General features: G+C 46.5%; 2 protein-coding genes across 2 annotated transcripts; one reads left to right on the top strand and one right to left on the bottom strand.

The window, feature by feature from the left end:
- Positions 1-1,329: 1,329 nt before the first annotated feature.
- Positions 1,330-4,651, bottom strand: LOC132324222 (uncharacterized). Its single transcript, XM_059840324.1, has 4 exons — positions 4,634-4,651; positions 4,033-4,515; positions 2,147-2,353; positions 1,330-1,864 (listed from the first exon to the last, which is right to left on the bottom strand). Exons 1-4 carry the CDS (start codon positions 4,649-4,651, stop codon positions 1,835-1,837), a joined length of 738 nt encoding a protein of 245 aa, XP_059696307.1. The 3' UTR covers positions 1,330-1,834.
- SAT1 (spermidine/spermine N1-acetyltransferase 1) lies at positions 4,566-7,298 on the top strand. Its single transcript, XM_059839904.1, has 6 exons — positions 4,566-4,844; positions 4,960-5,011; positions 5,096-5,179; positions 6,338-6,439; positions 6,525-6,565; positions 6,786-7,298. Exons 1-6 carry the CDS (start codon positions 4,779-4,781, stop codon positions 6,954-6,956), a joined length of 516 nt encoding a protein of 171 aa, XP_059695887.1. The 5' UTR covers positions 4,566-4,778; the 3' UTR covers positions 6,957-7,298.
- The last annotated feature ends 16,637 nt before the right edge of the window (positions 7,299-23,935 follow it).

Below are 23,935 nucleotides of genomic sequence, written 5' to 3' on the forward strand. Positions count from 1 at the left end.
TGGCTCTGGACCAAGACACCCCAGAGCCCATAAGGACCAGAGCAGTTGCCATAATCGTGGCTGCACCTCCAGGGGACTGGGATGTATGCACGTGCCCAGGTGCAGCCCATGGCTTCTACACCAACCACAATGTTTGTGGCTCTCACTGGCCATTTCAGCTTGCCAGCAAAACAGTTTATACAGCAGGTTCCTAGCTAGCAATGAAGTTGCTAAGCACACCTTGCTGAAGACTTAGCAAATGACCAGCAAGACTGGATGAGGATATGTTCTGGCAAACACAAGGTACATTAACCAGAGTATTCATTACATGTGAGGGTAACACCTGAAAACTAGATGGTCTTTAAAATTCTTTCCAACTGAAACCATTCTGTGATTCCGTGAAAAAGCTGAGGGCGCTGTTGCAAAGCTTCTCACTCATCTGGTCGTGGGAAAAAAAATGTGGAAGCCTGGTATGCATGCATGCTGAAAGGTCAAAAATCAAGCTGCCATGAAAAGAATCACCTCTAGGCAGTGCAGAAGACTGTGCCAAAGACAAAACTGTCACTGTGATACATAATAAAAACACACCTCCTCATTGTGCAAACCCCCCTAAGTTATAAGGAAAAAAATAGGTTTCATAGGTTTCTTTTTAAGCCTGAGATATTTCCCACTGATTTAAGTACACTGCAGGATCGGAGCCAAAGGGACTTCTACTGTATCCAGATACAATACTTCTACTCTATCCAAAACTGAGGCCTGGCTGGATTCTTTCCCAACATTTACTTCTATAACTTTTATACCCCAAATCATTTGTACACAACATAGATGACTTTTGGATTCAGGCAGATAATTAGTTATGTCTAAATCCCAAATTTGTTAAACTGCATAATTACAAATAGCAGATAGGATGTATTAAGCTACAGGAATAGGGTTCTAATGATCTAAAATATGTTTTCAAAGATAATAAAGAAAAATTACGGTCCTTTTATTGCCAGCATATGGAAATTTGCGTAGCTTTATCACGTGAAACTGTTAATTTTGTATTTTCCCTGAATTCTGAGCATTGCTCATGCAGTATTTATTTAATATTTGTACTATTCCGACAGAGATTTTTTTTTCCATGTACAGCTTAGTGCTGATAAACTGTAATTTTAAGTGGCTTGAATAAAACATCAGAAGCAATAAATACTCATAAATATCAACACAAGGTCTAAGGACTAGGAAAAAAACGACCAGTGGAAAACGATAAGAGAATCCCAAATGCCCAAAATAATGAAAAATTACAGGTCAATACTGAATATTAATTGCATTTTCTGTATGTTGCTCCAGAGATTTGACAGGACACACAACTTGGATTGAAATAATTGGAAATATTTATTAGCATAATCAAAAATCATTAATTCACTACATTTTAATGTGGAATAAGGAGTTTTTCTCCTTCTCCTCTTATTTATTACAAACAGAGAACCTCTGAGGCATGAGAGAGGGATTCATACAGGAATGCAAGGAATCTTCCTCGCAAAGGAGGAAATCAAAAATTAAAACAGGGGAAGAGAGTTTGATTGGTTGAACAGTAAAGAAAGAAAGTTGGTGCCCACTTTGAGCCTTTCTGTCCATCCTCCAAGGAAAGAGAACATTAGAAAATTTAGATGCATATAAAAACATGCTTTTGATACAAGTGCAGATGGGCTCCCATAACTCTCTGAATAAATTGTTCAGTTGCATTGCTGTGAAAGGATCTGGAGGAACTGGCTTGGCTATTTCCTGTATCTTCAGACTAGAAAAGACCTCCATCTCTGGGCAGGATGTGGGGAAAACTTGCCTCAGTCACTACAGAATGCTCCATATGCTTTTATTAAAAGTTTATAAAAGTTCCGGTTGCATGCTAAAAAAGAAAGTGCCGCTTGCTATTTTACACAATTTTTTCTGTTTCTCTTATGAGTAATATTTAGGGAAAAGATACAGTAAGAATAATAGGAACTGTGCACATTTTGGATAGTTCTAACCATTTTACCATCTCAAACACCAAAGTCTAACCCTCTTGGAAATGCAGATAGATTCACAGTCAGCAGGTTCTGCATGGAAGAAGCTGCTGGCTGGTACACAAGAGCTAATCCAGACTTCAGGGCATATTTCCTTATAACAGATTATTTCAACATAGGCTTACCTTAAACACGTTTGCTAGCCACCTGCCAGCACACATATTTGCACAATTTAAAAAATGTTGATCCTTTTCAGGAGACTTGCCACTACTCATTCCTTGGAGAGAAGGGCAGATCAACAGTCTGTGATCACTCAAGGATAAAATCCAAGCCCTGTGCAGGTCATTAAAGATTTCATCATTGGCCCCAGCTATGTCAAGATGACATGAAACCTGCTCAAAGACAAAAAACCAGAGACAAAAGGAAGAAGCTGAAAAACACATGCCAAATCAGTCTGATTAATTCACAAACTGAGTTCTTTTGGAGCCTTTTTGAAAAATATTCTTACCATTCTTATTAAATTTACTTATTCTGGGAAAATTCCCCTAATAATACATAACTAAGTAATTGTACTATAGTCTCTGAGATACAGATATCTTAATTGGCTATTTTTAACTTTCCTTTTTTTTCCCCACTAAATTCTATGCATTTTCCATTTTTTAATGAAACTTTTTGACACATCATGAATTTTTTTTAATATTTTTTCCTTCTGCCTTGTGAATTTGAAAGTTAAATCAAATTAAATGTATCAGCATATTTCTGAGCAAATTAAAGCAGGACTTTCAAAAACAGTCAAGGGAGAAAATGTTTGGGTCTTTTTTTGCTGAGATTTCAACTTCTAAATCATGTGACTTTTCTGACTTGAGAAGAAAGAAACCAGGCACTTTGTGTTCTTACACAGCAGTAGGTTTCCTGATAGTGCGACTTCCTCATTGTGAAATGCAAAACAAAGAGAGTTGAGACAACACAAAGGCTGTTGTCTCTCACAGAGACAGTATTTTCCATTTCTGATCCCAGTCTAATCATTTCTAGGGAATGAAAATATCTGTATTCATTAAAGGTATGTTGTTAAGCTGAGTCTGTTCTTTGGTAGTTTATTCAGATTCAGCCTCCCTACTAAACACCCTGTCCTGAGGAATTTCCAGACTCACAACCCCTGAAATAAATTTTAACTTTTCTACTACTAGCCACTGGTGATTGCTCAGTGATATGGAAATGCTTCTGTTCTTGCTCCAGTAGAGGGTAAAGTGAGCCAGTTAGGGTGTTTGCATAAATCCTAAATTACTCTCCCAGGCCTTCAGGCACTTTCCACTGTGTGCTAACACCAGCCACCCGAACACACACTTTATACACACTACTTTATACAATCCTCTTGCAGTATCATGTTCTGTGCTAGTCCCTCTAAGTGAAGGCCAAGTGTAGCTTGTTGGACACGTGAAAAAATGGGGGTGTGTTGTGAGAGTCAGCAGCATGACTTAGTATCTTCCCATATTCCAAACCACTCTTAAAACAAGTCCTATTAAGCTAAATGAAAGATAAAGAGATCCTTTACAATATCTAAGAATGTACATGACAGGGCACAGCTAATAGAAGAGGGTGAAAAGAAAATCTCACACATGGCAAAGATTTGCAGTTCTCTGGGTGGCCCAGCTGTGGGTCCGTGGACCACCCCGTCATTGAGATCATGATCCAGTCATTCCTCAGCATACAGCAGTATCTCCAGGAAATATCCAGAGGAAGCACAGGGCTGAAGATAGTTCCTCCATCCTTTCATACTCCAAAGTCATGTTGTTGAGTCTACTCCGATGGAATTTTCCTCATCACGCCCACCTCTCTCCTCAGTGACATCCATACCTCCATCGGGATGGCGTCGGAGCCTCCCTTACGGCAGACTGCTGGCAGATGTCCCTGCTTTAAACCCACTCCTTTGCGCTTCTCCCAGCACAGCCCCTTCCCCTCCAGTCAGGCGGGTTACGGTGCGTGTGCCAGCCTGAGAAACGTCCCAGTCCCAAGGTTAAACTTCAGTGGTTTGAACCTTTCTCCGTAAGGACGCTCCTGCCCGGGGGCGTACCTGGGTGCTACACACGCTCCCCCGCGCCCCGGCTTGGATACGGATCGCTGCTCCGCGTTTCCCGCAAACACCGAGGCTCTTTTTCTCTCTCTGCCCACAGCGGCGCACGAACGGCCCCCAACGCCGCGCCCCGCTCTGCGGCCAGGGCGGCGCCACGGCCCTTACACGGCGCCCGCGCAGGGAGAGCCCCGAGCTGAAGGCACTGTCGGGGTCGGTTCTAGGGGTCCCGCGGCAGCCGGTGCCGGGAGAAGCACGGCCGGCGGTGCCGGGGGTCCCTGAGGGCCAGTCCCGCCGCCCAGGGAGAGCCGCCGGGGTCCCACCTTGCAGCGCCGCCGCCCAGCCCCGCCAGGGGGCGCCGCACGCGGACGTGGCGGGGGGCGCGCAGGGCGAGTCACGAGACGGCCGCAGCTGTTGCTGGCAGGCCCGGGCAGCATTCCGTAGAGGGGCGCGGCCATTGGCTGAGGGCGAGCACTGCAGGCGCTCCTATTGGCTGGTGGTGGGGAAGGCGGGGCGAGGATGTCTTTAAATATAGCGGCCGAGGTAAGGGCTTGCACTCTCCGATTCGGGGAAGCAGCGGTAGCGAGCCGAAACCGTCTGCAGCCGAACGCCGCCGGGACATGCTCGCAGCCTGACTGACCGCAGGTGGCCGCCGCGCCCGGGACACGAATGAAGAAACAGCTGCTCCTCCTGTTCACACACCGGGGACTCGTCAGCCGAGGGGGCCGCAGGGGGAAGCGTCGCCGAAAATGGCCTCGTTCAGCATCCGCGCCGCGCGTCCCGAGGACTGTCCCGACCTGCTGCGACTGATCAAGGTGCGGGCGGGATGCGGGGCGGGGGGGCAGCGCTGCCCGGTGCCCGAGCAAAACAAGCTGTTGCGCAAGGGAGGGGGCGGGGGGAGAGGCCGCTCACATCCTCCATCTCTTCCAGGAACTGGCGAAATACGAGGACATGGAGGACCAGGTGGTGCTAACTGAGAAAGGTAGGGAGGGTGTAAGAGCTCACCCGGTTGGCGGCCGAGTGACAGCGCCTGTGGCTCAGGTGCGTGTGTATTCTGCTTTTCTAGAGCTGCTTGAGGATGGTTTTGGCGAGCACCCTTTCTACCACTGTCTGGTTGCAGAAGTGCCTAAAGACCAGTGGTCGTCTGAAGGTGAGGCTTCCTGATACTTATTTTTGGATGCTAAATACACAGAAGCATCACTTGCTTAATATTAATGATTGTAGATGAGGTTCCACCAGTGGACTGGGGTAGGAGGACTAGGTTAACTGGTAAAATTCAATAATGTATAGTGATACTCTGGTGAAGTGGTTGCTAATCCTGGAAGCATGGGAGATCAGGTATAAAATAATGTGCTTGACTCCAATTATTAAATGGCTTTTCTTGTTTGACCCTGACTTACCTTTATGTAATTCTGTTGAATCACATTTTTTTCTTTAATTTGTCCCCAATCTTCAGGTTACAGTCTCTAGCTTCGCCATGTACATGGCCCTTCTGTGTACATGGATGGGCGGGGAGGTAACTAAAAGATCCGTTACAATAAAGTAGATGATCATAATATGAGGTAAGGCCTACAGGGACAAGTGCTATTCCCAAACCTTTACCAAAGACACAGTAGATGGCAGAAACCTGTTTGCACACTTCTCTTAGAGTATTGTGGCAGATGTAGTTAAAATACTCAGGGTTTATGTTTGAGTGGGCTCTTGTTGGAAGAGTTGGTTTCTCTTCTCTCTTGAGCCACAGTGTTACAATTGAAGCTGCAACTTTACTTATCTTGACTTCCTGGTGTTGAAGGAACCTTGAACAGCGTGATGCTCAGTGGAAGCATAAGTGGAAGTGCTTGAAATGCTGCTGTAAAGGTGGCCTGTAAATAGGCCTTCTGGCACAGTAGTTACTGAGAAATATACATGGAAAGATCAGGGTTTGACAGATTATTTCTAAGGGAGCAGAGCTGGGGCAATCATCTAGATTGAGAGCTGCTGTGTAAAGTACTTGTCTTCCAGACTGGAAATGAATCAGTAGGGTGTGCATTATTTTGTAGAAAAAGGCCATGTTTGTACTTACTATGACAGTGCTTTTGAGGATTTCAGGGTATGAACAGAGCAATCTTTTTTTTATTAGGCTGATAAAAATTTGTCAGAACTTGTTTTCAACGGTGTGCTTATTTGCAAACTTAATTTTCAATTGTAACCTAGTATCAAATGTCTGCATGTCTCAGAGAATCCGTATGTTTCATAAAACATGCATGTAAAACTTCTGTATTTTTACCTTGTAAATTCTGTCTAGCTGAAGTTAGACCCTTTGTTTCAGAAACATGCGTTGTGGGCTTTGCCATGTATTACTTCACTTACGATCCGTGGATTGGAAAACTGCTGTACCTTGAAGATTTTTATGTGATGGCTGAGTACAGAGGTACCTATTGCAGAATTAGATGAGTTACTACCCATAGGGCTTCTGTAAATTTAAAACTTAAGCTTCATGTTTTTTGTTTTTTTAGGACTTGGTATTGGGTCAGAAATTCTGAAGAACTTGAGTCAGGTATGTTGAAGTACTACGTCTAAACAAGAATTAAAGGGGGTGGCAGGACTCTAGGCAATGTTTTAAGCTGTCTGGAGTCTGGTAAACTGTTGAGAAATGCTGCAGTGGCTGCTGGCATGAACTCGATGACTTGTGGTGGTGAGCAGTTGCTGAGTAATGTGGCTGGGTTGTCACTGGGGCTGTCCCCAGGCGCTGTGACAGTGTGGCGTTGGCTTTGCAGGTGGCTGTGAAGTGCCGCTGCAGCAGCATGCACTTCCTTGTCGCCGAGTGGAATGAACCCTCCATCAGGTTCTACAAGAGAAGGGGCGCCTCGGATCTGTCCACCGAGGAGGGCTGGAGGCTCTTCAAGATTGACAAGAAGTATCTCTTGAAGATGGCAGCAGAAGAGTGAGAGATTATTCCAGCAAATAAATGTTTTCTGCAAATATATGTGCTCTCTGAATAAACTTCTTGCTTTTTGTGTATGTACAGTTTGTAGTGGAATAAAGTAGTGTGGATGCTAATAATGGCAATGCAGGTGTGGTTATAGAGTTGATGGTACTGTGATCTGAAGCTGAGGCATCTGTGAAGTTCAGTATGTGCTTGTGTGCATTCTTTACCAGTGTGGGCTTGTAATCTCTGTATATGGAGACTTCATTCTTGTAAGTGTCATTCAAATGTGTACAATGTACACACTGGTAGGGTTTGTTTTAATTATTGCCTTTTATAAAAATAAAATAGTGTTTTCACTTCATGGTAGTAGTTTTTACTTCAATTCTCATATAAAGTTTTCCATCAAATAACATGCAGATGAATAAAAGACTCGATTGGTGTCAGCCTTCTCACAAGTTAAATGATTTACCATGGTTGCAGTGGGATAAAAGGGCACTTTTGTGCCTGTGGATCCTGGTGGCAAGGTTCTGAGCACCTGACTGTTTGAAAAGGTTTGAGATCAACCCCCAGTAGTGCAGGGCATCCTGCTTTGTGACCTATATTTTTAGGTATGGTTGGAGTCCCTAAATGAGGCTGTTGCTCTCTGGACAGCTGATCCAGGAAGTCCACAGCTTTGGACTTCCACTTACTTGCAGAGCATCTCAGCTGGAAGGGCATAGCCTTGAAGGGAAAGATCTATCCTGGTGTGGTTTCAAGGCCTGAGTAACAAAAAATTGGTCATGTGAAATGAAAATATATTTGCAAACCACACAATCAGCTCAATTATGTGGGTCTTAAACTGCCAAACTCAAATGCTTCAGGTGGAATGTGTTTCTGATCATGATTTCAGATCAGGTTCAGCATTTCTCTGAGGTGTAAGTGCATATTAAGCAGTAGGAAATTAGCCCTCTGTTTTTTAGCCTTTGTACAGAAGAAAGTGAAAGCAATGCTGCTCATCAATTTTTTAGTTGTCTTTGAAACAAGTTAACAACTTTGCAGTACTGTGTTTGTACTTCTTGTAAGCTGATAATGAAAGTGGATGCATGCAAACTTTGTGCTGCTCTCCTTTTGCTCTCTGGTAACCCTGCAATAAAAGGCTTTTTTGGCCAGCATTGCTTTCACTTCAAAGGGAAGAGGCTTAGCTGCCTTGACACATAAACTGGTTTAAATAAAACAAGGTTTTAAATCTGTTGGTCACTGCATAAATCACGTGTCACATGGAAGATGTTTCCTCATCCTAGAGAGTAGTGGGCAGTGACTGCTTCAGCCATGGGAAATGCTGAAATAATTTTAAGAATAAGGTATCACTCTGCCCAGGGCCAACAGAGAGCTGTGCATGAAACCGTTCTTATTTTCTGTTTTGTTTTTGTTTTTAGCCGATGTGTAGTTAGCAGTGTGCCAGCTCTGCCCAGGTGTGAGGTTTGGCTGTCAGCTGTTGCTTTAAGAGTGAGAACACTTATAAAAAATACAGGAGCTCTTGGAGGAGAGCAGAAAGTAGCTCTTCCTTGGGGGCACTGGTGGAAAAGTTCAACATTGTCTTGGCAATGTGCACTTGCAGCCCAGAAAACCAGCAGTGTCCTGGGCTGCATCCAAAGCCCTGTGGGCAGCTGGTCAAGGGAGGGGGCTCTGCTCCTCTGCTCCATTCTGGTGAGACCCACCCAGAGTGCTGCATCCAGCCCTGGGGTCCCCAGCATCAGAAGGATGTGGACCTGCTGGAGAGAATCCAGAGGAGGCCATGAAGATGATCAGAGGGCTGGAGCACCTCTCCCACCAACACAGAATGAAAGAGTTGGAGCTGCTCAGCCTGGAGAAGAGAAGGCTCCAGGGAGACCCAGCAGCTTTCCAGTACCTAAAGGGGAAAGCTAGAGAGGGACCTTTCACAGGGGCAAGAGGGCTTTAAGCTGTAGGAGGGCAGGTTTAGACTAGCTAGTAAGAAGAAATTTTTACTGTGAGGGTGGTGAGGCACTGGAATGGGTTGCCCAGAGTTGTGGATGTCTCATCCCTGGAAGCATTCAAGGCCAGGCTGGATTTGAGCTACCTGGTCTAGTGGTTGACAACCCTGACCATGGAGGAACTTGGAAGGAGATGGCCTGTGATGTCCCTTCCCACCCATTCAGTGGTTCTGTGATATGGTTCTAGTGCTTATCTGAACTCCAGCTGGACTGAGAATGGAATCTGTCACCAAAATCACCTTGATTGAGCAGGTCAGGTTCTGCATAAGACATATCCCTGGGGATATTTCCTGCCCCAGTCTGTGCAGCACCTCAGGTGCTGTGGCAGCATTCACACCACACACAGCAGCCTGAGGCTCAATCCCTCTCCTACCCAAAGGGAATGGAAATCTGTGTATCTTGCTTGGCCGAAGATTAAATGCCAGGCTACAAACCTCCCTACCCTTGCTGCTACCATGTTCTCTACTGGAATTCAGTAGACCAAAAGAAGTGAGAACAAGCACAGCCAAGGAACCAGCCCAAGAGGTGGTGATGGAGGCAGAACAGGAAGGAGGAGATGATCTCTAGCAGTTCTCACTGAGCATCAGGGTGTTTTATCTTCTCCTTGGTGAAGAAGTAGTAACTTCACTGGTTACTCTGTAAGCTACATTAACTTCATCTCCTGTATCTCATACCTACTGCATTTCAGTCCTAGTGCAATCTGTTTTGAAGTTATTTTAAGCTTGTGCTTCTGGCTCCATTTATCAGACCAGAAGGTGATTGCTAGTAGAGTAGTTTAGAAGTGGTTTTATTTTGAAATTAACAGTTCATTAGATATCTAGGGCAGGCCTGCTTAAATCTCAGGCCCCAGACTTCTGAAGCACAATAAAGCTATCAAAGCTGCATGACTGAATGGAACAAGCTAACTAATTAAGCATCATAATTAGAAAAGTAAGCAGCTTAGTCAATTTTCAATTAATTTAAAATTGTTTATCATATCTTGTTCGTCTTCTGCCACTGTGGCTTACCATTGCATTTTCTAAATGAATTCTGATGAAACGGATTCTCAGGCAGTCACAGAAAACAAGTAAAGCAGTGCTAAATGAGAAGACCTTTTCTAGCCAGTGGGGATAATTTTAAACATTGACATGTGAAAGGAAATGCAAGGACCAATCTTTCAGACAGGACTTTTGCTGAGATCCTACTAAGAGGCAGGATTTTTAAAACCAGCAGAAGTATTCTCATAGTTTTGGTAAGAGTCTCCAACAGTGATGTGGTAATGCCATGTGTCAAGAACAGACCAATTTTAAATTCCCTCAATAACTTCTTCAGGCTACAGGAATACCAAAGTGCCTCTGGAACTACAATTGAGACATACAGCAGACTGCTTTCTGTGGCTTTAGGTGCTGGAGAAACCTCACCTGCTGTGACTTTCCTCAGTTCCAGCACCACAATCACACCGCCAAGCTGAGAGCCAGCCTATGGTGGGGGCTGAGCCATACCAGCTGGCTTTGAGCTGGTGGCCGGTGTCCCACCAGTGGGAGCCCAGAGCAGCAGAGGCACAGGGCTGGCGTGTGCCCTGCAGGCCAGCCAGCGCTGCGCTGTCCCCGGCTGCAGCGAGCCTGCCTCCAGGGAAGTGTTAGGGAGCGAGTGTTACAGCGCTGATAACATCTCCAGGCAGCCGAGGCGCAAAGCTCCTCCTTGCTCTCCCTCTCAAACTCGTGCCCCGGGAAGTTCTCCTCACGCTAAGCCAGCGAGCGGGACATTTCGCAATGGCAGAGTTTCCACATTCCCATCGGGTGGGGACAGAAGGGTGGCCTTGGACAGACTTGCGGCCGGGGGATGCGTCAGGACCGTGCAGAGGGAGCGCCGGGCTCGCCGCCACCTCTGCGCTCGGCCTTTTCCTGTTCACAGGCTCCTGCTCAATGATCCGAGCCGTAGCCATAGCGACGACGTGGAAGGAGGCTTTTTTTGTCTACACAAGTTAAAACAAAATATAAGTGAGAAAAACAACCCTTCCCCCTCTCCTCTTCTTGTAAAGAGCCTTCGATGCCGATGTAATTCAAAAAGCCAATGCAAACTTTTCCTGTGAAAAAGCACATGGGGGCTTTACTGCATTCCTGCTCGGTGTTTTGTCTTGGGAGAGTCGCCGTCCCGGAGCCCGGCCCGGGGGAGCCGAGGTGTCAGCTCAGGGCAAACACAGCTCCGTACGGAGCGGGACTCGGGAAAGCTCGGCCTAATTCCCCGCCAGGCAGCGCTGCCTCGGGCTGGAGGCCAGCCCAAGGGTGTGTGTCGTGCCTCCCTTTCTTTGAGTTGACCAGGAGCTTTATTTCCTTCGGCTTGCTCAAGCTTCCTCCCCACAGCGCTCGCTCCCCGGGCTCTCCCTCCGCGTCCCTCGGGGAGCGGAAGCCGAGCTGAGCTGCGGGCCCTCACACGGACGGACGGACGGCAGCGCCAAGGGACCAAACCTGCGCGTTTAAATAATTCACCTCACGCAACAGACTCGGCTGGGCCCAGTTGTTTTGCTTGCCTGGACAGGATTGCTTAATTTTTTTTTTTTTTTTTTTTTTTTTAAACCTCAGGTGTCAGGAAAGTGGCTGCAATTTAAAGGAAGGCCTCAGCTACTGTCTGAAACCAAGCAGCAAAGCAGCACCGAGCCTGCTGCTAATGTTTAATCTTGCTGCAAACTCAAAGCAGGCTCTAACTTCACCATCCAGCTGAGATTCCCTCCCAGGACTCTTCTTTCTCTCACCAAGACCTGGCTAACTTCTTTTGCTGTCCAGACGTTCTTTAGGGAAATACAGCCTCGATGGAGGGCTTCAGAACCCACGAGGAGCTCAGACTTGGCCCCACGGGAGCTTGTGAGGAGAGGGCGTGAGGCGGAGGACGGTGGATGTGGCTCTGGGGCAGGAGCACAGCCCAGCATCAGTGCAGCACTGGGAAATGCACCTCTCCCCACCCTCAGGCCGTGCCCTGCTGAGCTCTTTTTCTGTGATCAGAAACACTCCGTGTTTGATAACAGAAAAAAGCACAGGTACACACCTCAATTGAAAATAGTGAGTGAGAGGGAAGAAATTCCAACTTCAAACCAGTTTCGGTTTCATTTCTCAGATTTACTTCAGGCCAAAGCAAGAAACAAAAAGCCCCAGGGGGTAATTTGCTTGTGAGGATGGAAAACAAACACTCTGTTCAGAAACTGCTCTCAGGTAAATAGCTCTGTTTATTTTGTTCTGAACTTTGCGTATTTCGATTGTTGATATAGCAGGCGTCAGATGGTCACATCTACTCAAAGGAAAAAGGAACCTCTGTTTTCTTGAACTATTTCCCTTCGCCACTAAAACAGACTAAAAATAACATGCTTTGGTAAGACAAAACCAGGCGCCCATCCTCTCCTGAGAGTTTGCTGTACAGTATGATGAGGCGAGTTTACATCTTCATAATCACCTCCCAGGAACCCACTGTGCAGGGATCAGACATGAATCCCTGGAATTCCTACTAGAACTTTCCTCCACACAGAAAAAAACGTGAGAGACACGGTAGCTTTCCACATGAAAGCCTATCAGTATTTCCAAGTAACTGGATATTGCAGTGTTATTTTCAAAACACACTGATAAAACTGCAGGGTGAGACTTTGGAAAGCTGGTTACTATAATTGGACACCCAGATACCACTGTGGTACCTTTGAACAGACTTTCTTTATTGCTCTCATGATGAGCAAACTCCAGTCTGGGCTCTGTGATCTCCCTGAACTTCCAGTTTTGGCCCACTTGAGTCACTGACACACCACACACCTTGGGCAGGAGGAAACAAGACTCGTCGTTTTGGTCTGTAGTCTCATGCCTTTTGCAATCAGTTCACATGATAGCATTTGGGTTTCTCCCCCAGCCAGCTTCCTGCCATGGCCTAGCACAAATATACCAGAACATTTCCAATCACTGCCTCAGTGTGTTTCAGCTACAGTTGCACGTACATGGGCCTTTTTCAGAGTTAATTAACAGAGAGAGATGGCTCAAACTGCACTCACCACTCCTAGAGGTCATAACCTCCATACAGAGGTGTAGGTTTGCCACTGGGGCAGAAAATGAAAATTAAAAAGGAGGCAGGAGAAGAGATCTGCAACACTGAAGGAGGCCAGGTGCAGGGGCTGACCACAGCCTGCCACAGGAAGTCACAAACCCTGCAGAGGAAGCAGCATCAAGGGAAACAGTTTAGTCTTTTTTCTTTCCAGATGATGTAATCAGAAGAAACTGTAAGACTTTTTCACAAAATCAGAAGTCTGAGAGGCATATTTTTGGGATACATTAATAATTTATGGATTATTTTTACCTCCTATTGATGTCATTAGCCATAATTTAATGTATTAGCAAGTACTAATTTTGGATTTGGTGGTGTAGGAACAGGAATTAATTGTTGCTGAAGAGCAACAGGCGGAACTGGCAGATGGAGGCAGCAACAAGTGCTAGGATCAAAGAAAGAACACCTTATTAATCCAAACACCTTATTTAAACAAAACCAAAACTAGCTGAAATTCTGAGGGATGGTGGCTATTCTTTAGCTAGGCAAGAAAGCACACCCATTTTATGTAACTACATATCTCTGAAAGCTGTAAAGCTGCCAGACTGTAAAACAGAGTGATAAACCAAAGTCCACTGCATTACAAAGTACAGCTGGTCCAAGTGACAAGTGAAGTCAGGACAAGGCTGAGGAATCCCAAATGAAAACAAAAACAAATTACGTAAGCAAATACTCAGGATTTGTAGGCATGAGTTGATGACCTTCTCAGCACAAAGTAATAAAATTATTCTGTATTTGCATGCTGGGTTTGCCATCACCACAATTTGAAATTTGATTGCAGGAGTCCTGCAGGGACTCAGAGCCCCAGATCTCCTTTACTTGCCATTTGGGCTTGGTGTCAACAAGCTATTTTCTGCTGTTAAAAGCCAAAGCACTTTTCACCCTCACCACTCAACATACTCAGACATCCCTGCTTCACTCCCAGACAGGGCCAGGTTTGCTTCTGGGCACCCATAGCCCTGTGCCTCTCCAGCAGTTTGGGCAGCTGGGGCTTCCCTTACACAGGCTTACATCTGGTTTCTCAGCTGGGGTATTTTCTGCAATAAGCACAGGACTGCAAAAATGAAAGGTCCTTTCACACAGGTATAAAAGCAAGTAGAGGTGTAGAGGAGGATGTGACATTATCTCCTGTTTGTTCTTAAGGAAACTGTTGAGCCTTTTGGATCCAAGCAGTGACCGTCCTTTCATTTAAGTTTTAAAGCATCAGGTGCCCCTGTTTACAGAAGTAAAGGATATAAATCAAATATAAATGCACCTCAAGCTCTTGCAACTTGCAATAAAAGGTTTATTTTGGGCTGTGGGCTGTGCTGGGCCAGCCTTCACCCCTTGCCAGAGTGCAGACACAGCCCCTTAGCTGGCTGGGCTGCCCTGCATGTGCAAAGCCCCAGCACTATGGGGACAGTGGCACTTGCAGCTGGTCCTTCTCTTTCATTATCTTTTCCAAGCTCAACCATGGTGGCCTTACACATGGTCTTACACGGCTCTAAATAGCACCAAGCTCATCACTGGTGCTGCAGGATGTTTCAGAGGGGTTTCTGTGGGAGCTGGCACAGAACAGAGGGGCATGGAGGTGTCCCTGAGCTGCTGGAGCTCTCAACCCCTTGGTGCCCAAGCACGTGCTCTGCACTGAAGGTCGCACTGAGTACTCCACAGGAGATGCCTGGGAAAACAACCACAGACAGCTCCAAGTGTCAAATCCTGCTAGTGTTGTTTCTGGCGAGACTGCAGCCAGCAAAACCTGCCTGGCTGCAGCGTGGGGGACACCTGCAGGCTCAGCACCTGCCAACACACACACAATAGGCACAAACCATGCCAGCCAATGCCAAGACTCCCTTTTCCAGGAAGGCTGAGCCCCAGCAGTCTCATGACATGGCAAACAGTGTTTGAGGAGAGCCTGGCTTTGTCTGAGGCTGCTTCTCTGTGGCAAGACTGAGCTGGGGCGGTCAGGATTTAGTGCCTGCTGGGACACCACAGCCAGAGACACAGCTGTGGCCTCAGCATGGCCACATGGTGGGAGCAGGATGGAGGAGAAACCCACTGAGGCAAACACAGGCAGATGCGAGGGCAAGCGTGGGTTTGTCCTTCCCCAAGCTTTTGGGCATGCCAAGGGCAGAGCAGGGCTGGCAATGGCTCTGCTGTGCTGCTGGGCCCCCTCAGCAGCCACTCTGCAACACAGAGAAAGAAAGCTCAAACTTCTCCTTCTGACAGGGAAGTGCCTTGTCTGAAGAGGCTTTCAGACTGGAACGTGAAGGCCAAGGGTATGTTACAGTGCCGTGGACAGCAGCACACTTGGCTGCCAGTCTCACTTGGGTAGAACATACACTGAGTTTTGTAAGCGAAGAAATACAGCACCCTGAGGTGAAGCAGCAAGTCTTCCCAAAGCCAGCACTCTGCAATGCAGCTGGCATGAAACATCAATATTTTTTGCAGACAGTCTCTTTTACCAAAACACTGCAAACTCAGCCACCACCCCAGGCCAGACAAGTACAGCCAGGATGTCCAGGGCTGACTTCGAATCAGCCTTCCCTGTGACACCTGAGAACAACCTCTATGGGCAGCCAGCAGAGCTGACACCATTAACTAAATCCCGTTTTTTTCAGGGTAGTTTATTTAATCACATAGTCTCAGAGTTATGTGTGACTCACATCACGTGTGAGTGAGCGCACGTATGTGAGTTCCTCTTGTTCTGCCCCGTTAAAGACATAGTTAAAAAACTTTTCCCACCGACACGGAGTGGAGTTTGACTTCATTCACAGCAGATACAGTTAGTACCTGAGTGATAATGTGCATAAATAGTACATGAGTTACACCTGATCATGGTAAGTTTTTTGAGTAGTTTCCATTAAAGGTGTAGCAGTGAATTTATAATGCTTGTGTCCAGCTGTGGGATGAGTGCGATTACAGTGGGTTGGGTGAAATCTGGCTGAAGGGCAGGGCTCAGAGGGTTGTAGTGAATGGGACTACATGTAGTTGGTCACCAGTGGTGCTCCTCAGGGCTCAGTTCTAGGGCCAGTTCTCTTCAATATTTGGATAAAAGGAGGCTGAGGGGCAATCTCATTGCTCTCTGCAGCTTCCTGGGGAGGGGAAGTGGAGAGGGAAGTGATGATCCCTTCTCCCTGGGATCCAGTGATGGGATGTGTGGGAATGGTTCAAAGCTGCATCATCAGGGGAGGTTTAGACTGGACATTAGGAACCTCTTTGGCAGGAGTGTGATCAAACACTGGAGCTGGCTTCCTAGAGAGGTGGTCAATGGCCCAAGACTGTCAGTGTTTAAGAGGCATTTGGACAATGCCCTTAACAATCTGCTTTGACTTTTGATCACCCTGAAGTGGTCAGGCTGTGGGACTAGATCTTCTTTGTAGGTTCTTTCAACTGGAGTACTATTCTGTTCTGTATCACAAGAAAGTCAACAAAAAGGATGTTGAAGACACTAAACACTGCATTTTTATATAAAATAATTTATTTTAAGTGTCTTATTCTTGAGACAACTGTATGTATTAAGTGTCTTATTCTTGAGACAACTGTATGACTAGAGAATTAAATAGGAGACTGTTACAACCACCAATAAGAAGTGTGTACCACACCCTCTGTTTTGGATATTGCTGCCCATTGCAACCAAGTGCCATGTTTCGTGTCCTTTGTCCAGCCAAAAAAGATGTACTCCACCAGGAGCCCCAATGTGTCCCTGACTGTCTTAGCAGGGTGAGGACCTGGTCCCTACAGCAAGGACTGGCAGTCCCAGCTGGTACCTGCTGGCTGCCTTCCTGGAGGTGTTGCAGGGGGTTTGGCATGGCAGAAGAAGAGCCCACATCCCCCAGAGTCCTGTGGTGGGGCTGACTAATGGCTGAGCCATGTCTCCAATGCATTGAGCCCGTCTCCTCTCTTTTCCTGGAGGGCAGTGGCTGGGTGCCATTTGGGCTTTTTCCCATGACTTTTATTTAGTGAAAAAGGCAGGAGGTCCTGTGGTCCTCTGGGCTGCCCATGTCACCTGATGTCTGGGGGGGGGGGGCTCAGCATCATCTTGAGACCAGCCTCCTTGGGCCATCTCCTTCCAAGACTTGGTGCAGCCTGACCCTGTGAGCCCACACCAGCACTGCTGGCAACACCTCCTGCAAACGAGCCCTGAAAATTCCGGTCAGGCACCCAACACCTGCCAGTTTCTTTTTAGTCAGAAGCTCTGCAGCACTCGGTTTTATCTGTCCTTCCCTGCCCTGTGACAGCCCTTCATCCCACTGACTCATCTGAAGGTAAATAGTGCCCAGGGAACTTGGTGCTTGGCAGGAAACCCTCGCCTCTGCTGAGCCTGACCAAAGGTAACCTTCAAGAATGTCCCAGGAGAAACATTTGGTGCACTTCTCCAGCAAAGTGTTTAATAACATTTATCAATCCAAAACCATCACTGCACTGGGATTATCATATGACACATTTGTTGTGTCTAGTTATGTTTTCAGTAAGATAATGTTGGCTCAGGCTTTTTAATCTTAAAGAGAATTAGGGCACTGTAATGGCACAGGCATGCTTGAAAAGGCCCAGATAACTTCTTTCTTATAAACACAATTTTGCTTGTCTCTTTCCTTCCTTTTTTTAGGACAAAGTAGATCAAGTGAATAAATCAGTGCCTAAATCTCCATCCCAGAAGCAAGAACCCCTTTTGATTGCCTTGCTACAAGTGAGTTGTTCTCTATGAAATTTATTTAAAATCTCAAATTGTTTTCCTTTTCCTGAAGTTTAAATGTTTAAACAATAAAATGTTTAAAGAATATATCACCTATAGCAGTCAAAATAAAACTCACTATGAAATACAATGACAAGACTTTGGTGTTACTGTGGCGGCTTGAGTGAAATCAGGGCTTGGAGGGCTGTGCTACTGGGTGCCTTCCCACCTCCAGCTTGGTGCATCCTGGAGAAACAGGTTTTCCTCTTACACAGCTGCACATCCTCCACAAAAATGTCCCTTAAACTTTAACTTGGGGAGACGTGAGTGACCCCTTCCAACAGTACTGCTGAGCTGGGAGTAGGAAAGGGGAAAAAGGAGAAAGGGATTGGTAAGAAACCAATCCTTACTAGTGCCAGGAGAAAATCAACAATAGAGAGCATGCTTAAAAAAATCCAGTGTAGGTTTTCACTGTGCCCTTTACAAACCATAGTGCACATGTTTGCTCACTCTTGTTGTGATGTTTCTTTATTTTTTTTTTCTTGTCCCCATCCTGCACTCACTGTGGAGGGAAGGTCAGGTTTGAGGAGCTCACCTGGCCAAGGGTACCACAGTGTTCCCCCACTCAAGGACAGCTGTCTCCTGTAGCTGCCTTCACGTGAGCAGGAAACTGAATGTTAGAAAAGCAAACACCATGCCAACCTCTTCATAAATAAACACTCATAACCTTGATTAGGTCCCTGTTATGCAAGGCACACCAAAAGCCTTTCAGGGCACAGGGCACCAGAAGTGCTGCAAAGCTGCTGTTTCCAGGATTTTAGGGACAGCCACCAAGATCTACAGCCTCTTCCACAAGGGGGGAGAGGCTGCTGCTGTGCCAGAGTGGGGAGATCACCTGCAGGCACCCGTGCCAGCACTGGCTGATATGAGACATCACCCATGGCCCCACACACCATATGTGTAGGAATAAGGGCTCCGGGAGCACCAGGACTGCTCCAGACATGCTGCTGCAGAGCTCTGGTCCCCTGCACTGGGTCAGATGCAGCCATGGGGTCAGCATAGCCATCTTCACTAAAAATTAACCTGGCTCACAACCTTGATGTTTAAAATAAATTACATTTTTAAAAAGAGTGAGCCTATTGTTTTCCAGCTCTCAAAATATTAATTGACCAAGTTTTAAGGAAACACCGTTCCAAAATTACAAAGTGATAAAAACTGAAAGTGATAATCATATATGAGGAGCTTGAGAATCTGTATATGACAAAACTTGAAAGCAGGGATGATGAGGTGCCAGAATTCCTCAAGAAAATTACTGATGTGAGAGAAGAAATGTAAGGAAGACCTCAGCAGGACCCTCAGGCCAGGGAGGTGCTTTGGCAAAGCCAGGAAACTCTACCGGAGAAAGGGATCACAAACACAGCAAGACAAAAAAGCTGAGAGGAAACAAGTTGTTGCAGAGAATTAAGGCAACAATCAAGTACAAAAACATTACAGAATCATCTGCCCAAGAACCCTGCCACTGAGATCCTGCATGGATCAGAAAGAGTCACACTTTTCCAGTCAGGAAGGATGTTGCAGAACTCTCCTGTTCTCCAGAAGCATCTCTCTGGAGCGGTCAGGTGAACCAGATGGGTCTCACAGTGTTCCTCAGCCTTCCTGCAGGTAGAGCAGTCTCTCAGCTGCAGGCAGAGAGTGGAGAACTCTTATGCAAATAAAACTGCTCCTCTTGTGCATTTCACTCCACAAGGAAAATACAAACATACAGGAAGTCCCACAGGACTACTAATTAAAATTACCACCTCACAACTCCTTTGTGGTTGTGATTTTATTTATTGCAGTTTACTTACAAGTGGTGGCTATGGGTTTACTCATGATAGTAGCCTTCCAGGACAAAAATCAGGCTTTGATCACAGCACATCACAATCTTAGTTCAGAGATTTGTGGCCTAAGGTATGAAGAGGTCTACCTGCACATCTATGTTGCACTTTACCTCACCCCTGGGAGCCTAAAATCGTTTGGGTTTTTTGCTCCCATAGTTCTGTTACTTTTGGGTATGAGTCACCCCGGGCTGGCTAGCCCAGGGCAGAAAGTGCTTTTACACCACTGCTCCTCTAACATTCCTCAAACAAGAGACTCTCCTTAGCAGGCTAACCCATCTGCAAATAGGACAATACTGTAAAAGCAATAATGGTAAAAAGCGACTGGTGAATATCTGGCCTTTTTAAGAGTTCAAGAAGGGTTGTGGTAGTAAAAGAGGATGCACTCACATTTATGTTACCTCTTTTTTCCACAAGCTAAGCCTCCTTCCCTTTTACTGTTTTCTTCTTGGTCAAAACACAGTTGCTGATTTTAGCATCTGTGTATTTTGCTCTTTTGAACAAGGAGAGATCATACTGATCTTACTTCATCAAGGCAGAAGTACAGCCAAAGTTTGTTTGACCCCAGGGACGTGTCCTTGTACAGTTGGATGCTGTGCAAAAGCTGCTAAATGGCAGAAGACACCAATATTATGTACGAATTGGCTCGCGCTCCCTCTTGGCAGGGATAGAGAGAGCAGTGCACATTTCTTTCTTCTTTCAGCCAGTAACAGCTCATCCCTTTCATTGTCAGATGAACCCGGAGACGAGTACAGGAGAGATAAACACAACAGACCGTGCCTCGCTGACCTCCCAGTGAACCTCAGACAGGAGAGCGAGTCCTTCGCTCGCGGCAGAGCTGAGTTTTCCCCAGCACCTTCACCGAGCTCGGTGAGAGGCGCTGCGCTGAGCCCGCGCCGCTCCCGAGCCTGACTCAGCGGCAGCTCCTGATGCCATTCCTCGTCTCTGGCAGGATATGAAAAATGTGTCAAGCCTGGCACACGACAGTAAACATAATCCTTTGGGCTGGCCTTGGTGCTTTCACCAGCCCGTTTTACTGTAGCCAGTTTGTAAACGATGCTTTTTAGACAGAAGACCAAAACTCCCCTGGCGCGGCTACTCAGTAAATGCTAAGATGACTTCAACGCGCGCTGCGCTGAATTACAAAACTCTTTTTTTTTTTTTTTCTCTCTCTCTTTTTTTTTTCTTTTGGTCCCACGCCGAAGTATCAGCGCTGTGCTTTGAACTGAGGTTACCTTTATGATTCACGGCATGAATGAGCACTTAGTGTGTGCATACAAGAGCCCTGTACGAATCAGGAAATGGCTCTTTTAGGTCTCCTGACAAAAGGAAGTGAGTCTGAAGCTTGCTAAATTTACAAAGAGGACGTTGGTGAACTTAATCTAGGGCAGGGGGTGGGGGGAAGGGAAGAATCTCTTTTCACTGAGGATTGATACACAAACTCCCCATGTTTCTGTATACCGTTCTTAACAGTAACAAAAATAAATTAAAGGGGCTAAAACTGTGGTGGTGAGGGCCGTCTCCAGCTGGCTGTCTGTGATCGCTAGCTGGTACGTGCATACAACCACGGAGACATTTCTGGCTTTGTGCTTCAGCACTCCCCCCTTCGCTGGGGCACTGAGAGCTTTCCTCCATCCCTGGGGTGAAGATGTGAGCTGGCAGGGAGGGAGCATCGCCCTGCTCGAGGCGTCCTTCCCTCCTCTGCCCGCGGAGCGGGGCACAGCAGGCTCCGGGGCTCCTCCAGGGCTCCTCAGCGCTCCCAGCCAAGCATGTGGTTCACTTTCAGTTCAAAGAAACCGACTGAACTTCCCCAAAGGCACGGGTGCTGCGCCCTGGAGTTGTAGGAAGGTACTCCAGACAAAGACCTGGAAGTTCAGATGCAGTGGGACAAAGAATAGCGGATTTTGGAAGATTTCGGTATGGGACGTGGTGGGTCCTGTGGCCTCACACTGTAACGGCCAAAGCAGGGAGAAATTAAGTTCTCCTTGTGAGGTTATTCTTTTATCTGGGCATGCAGGGGCTGAACTCACTACTCCCTTACAATGCACATTGCACAAGCCCCTGGGAAAAGATGAGGTGCTTTCTGACAGCCCTCCACTACTTGTCTACACAGTCCCAGTGGGTTAAAGACTGCACCAACAGCCTTCCTGCCACAGCATCTGTCCCCCAGCCAAAAATCGTGGAGCAAATGACCCATCCTGTCACTTCATTGGCTGTATTACCACCTTCAGGTTAGCTTTGCTGAGGAAGAGCTGGACACTCAGACTAAAGTGCACCCTTTAGCTTTAGTCTCGATCAAATTCTTGAGTCTTGTGAATGTTTATAATCACACTTAAACAAAAAGAGAAGTTCCCTGACCAGGCTGTCCAATTGTCCCCACTGCTCCGTTTCACAGTGGGCACAAAGGCTCTGGGATCACAAGCACAGCTCAGGCTGTGCCATGACTATCTGCCAGGCACACTGCAAGCAAGTCAGCTGGGATCCTCCTCCCTGCAGAAGATCCAGCAAAGCTCACCCACTACAGGATCGTGCCCCAGTAACTGAGGCTGGTGATGGAGCATTGCATCCAGTTTACCTGCCACAGTAGGACACAGCACATGTGACTGACTGGCTTTGTGGGTTGCTTGGTAGATTTAGGCCTTTAAATGCACACACACACACACACACAAAGAAGAAGGGTAAGGAGGAGTAGAGAAGTTCAGTCTACTGCAGGCATTGTAGGTCCATTTCCAATGGAGCAGAGGGAGGGAGGAATCCTTTTGAGGGAGCAGATTTGTAACCAGCCACGAGACATCCTCAGCCCACCTTTGACTTTGCCAGCTTTCAACATCAGTGCAATGGCTACCAGAACACCAGCTTGAAAATGTGGCTGTGAGAGCAGCACTGGAAGAATCCATGAACTTCAAGTCCAGCTCAGACTTTGATCTTTAAGAGAGATAGCCAGTGATGTATTTCACTGTCATGAAATAGAAGAAAACACTCCAACTGCATCAATACACCAACACTTTCTGCAGAAGGACCCTAAGAAAGCTGCCAGCTCCAGTCAACTTAAGAACCATATCCGGTCAAAAAATACCAGAATCAGCTAATGGTACAGACTTAAGAGGACAGAGGGTTGTTGCACAATTAGAAACATACTTTTTTTCTACTAAAACAACTTCTGCTTTGTAGTTTAGATATTGTTATCAAATGTCTTCCTTGTAAACAAGAAGCTTTTGTACCCGTCAAAACCTCTCTGGATGGGGGTTAACCTAGGCAGCTGCCAGGCCACCCAGGTGCAACAGCCAACACTGCTGAGAGGCTGCATCCAGGAAGGTCCAGTGGGAAGCCATGCAGGCCTTCTCAGCATGCCTGAACAGCCAAAATGCTCTTTGTCAATAGCAGTTTATTGTGATAAAACTGGCTTTAGAAGTAGCTCAGAATTAATAGGAAGGTACAGAAATAATCATAACAAAACAAAACAGAAAAGGGAAAAAGAACCAAATGCAGCAGTTTCTATTTGTCCGGAAGCAAATGTGCTCACCCTGAGGTTTATCTGCCAATAAACAGCAGTAACAAGTCCCTTCAACTCCCAGGGCACTGTTTTCTCACGGAGTAAAAGGCAATTTCCTCCACATCAATCTTGGTCTTTACTGCTCTCCTTGAAGGTGACAGATGCAATGACAAAGGCTGCAAAACATTTCCATTATGATTGCTGTGAAATCTGTGTCTGGGGCCTCCTGCAGTCACAGGACTGAGTCTGAACCAGAGTTTCGCAATGAACATTTGTGGCAAAATCCTGTGTGTTTACTGAAGGCTGCAAGACTGTGCACATTTACCTGGGTTAACTGGATTATTCCAGGCTGGTGATGCTCCTAGCAAACAGAGAGGCTTCGCTGTCACTTTTTACACGAGATATGCTGCCTACAGGAATCCTCATCCCAATGTAGGGCCATCCTCTGACCCTGATGACCTCCAGTACGACAACCTTCACATGCTGCAGATTAAAGATGGTGTTTTTAAGAGAGCACTGCAACCTGGCCCCAACATCTCCTGCAGCCAGTGTAGCCAAGGATGCAGAGATGAGAACACTGTTTCAGCTGCACACAGTCCAGTTACCAAGCCAAAAAGCTTCAAGTAGAAGGATGACCCAACATGACACTTGGGTAGGGAACATACCATTTTTAGCCTACATTGTAATACCCACAGGCAAAGTCTGGCAGAAGATAATACATGCATGCACAATTTAGTTCCATGTGTGTGCATACACACATATATAGATATGTATAGACACCAGCAGTGGTCAGCTCCTCTCCTGTTCCTCATTAGGAATGTCTGGGCCAAGAAAGTTGATGTTTACAAACTCTTGGGCTCTTACCAGCATGACACTGTTTTATTTCCTGTAGTTATAAAAACCAGAAGAAGGATTCCAGCTAAGGCTGTC

This window comes from Haemorhous mexicanus, chromosome 2 (genome assembly GCF_027477595.1).
Source record: "Haemorhous mexicanus isolate bHaeMex1 chromosome 2, bHaeMex1.pri, whole genome shotgun sequence".
Lineage (NCBI taxonomy): Eukaryota > Metazoa > Chordata > Aves > Passeriformes > Fringillidae > Haemorhous > Haemorhous mexicanus.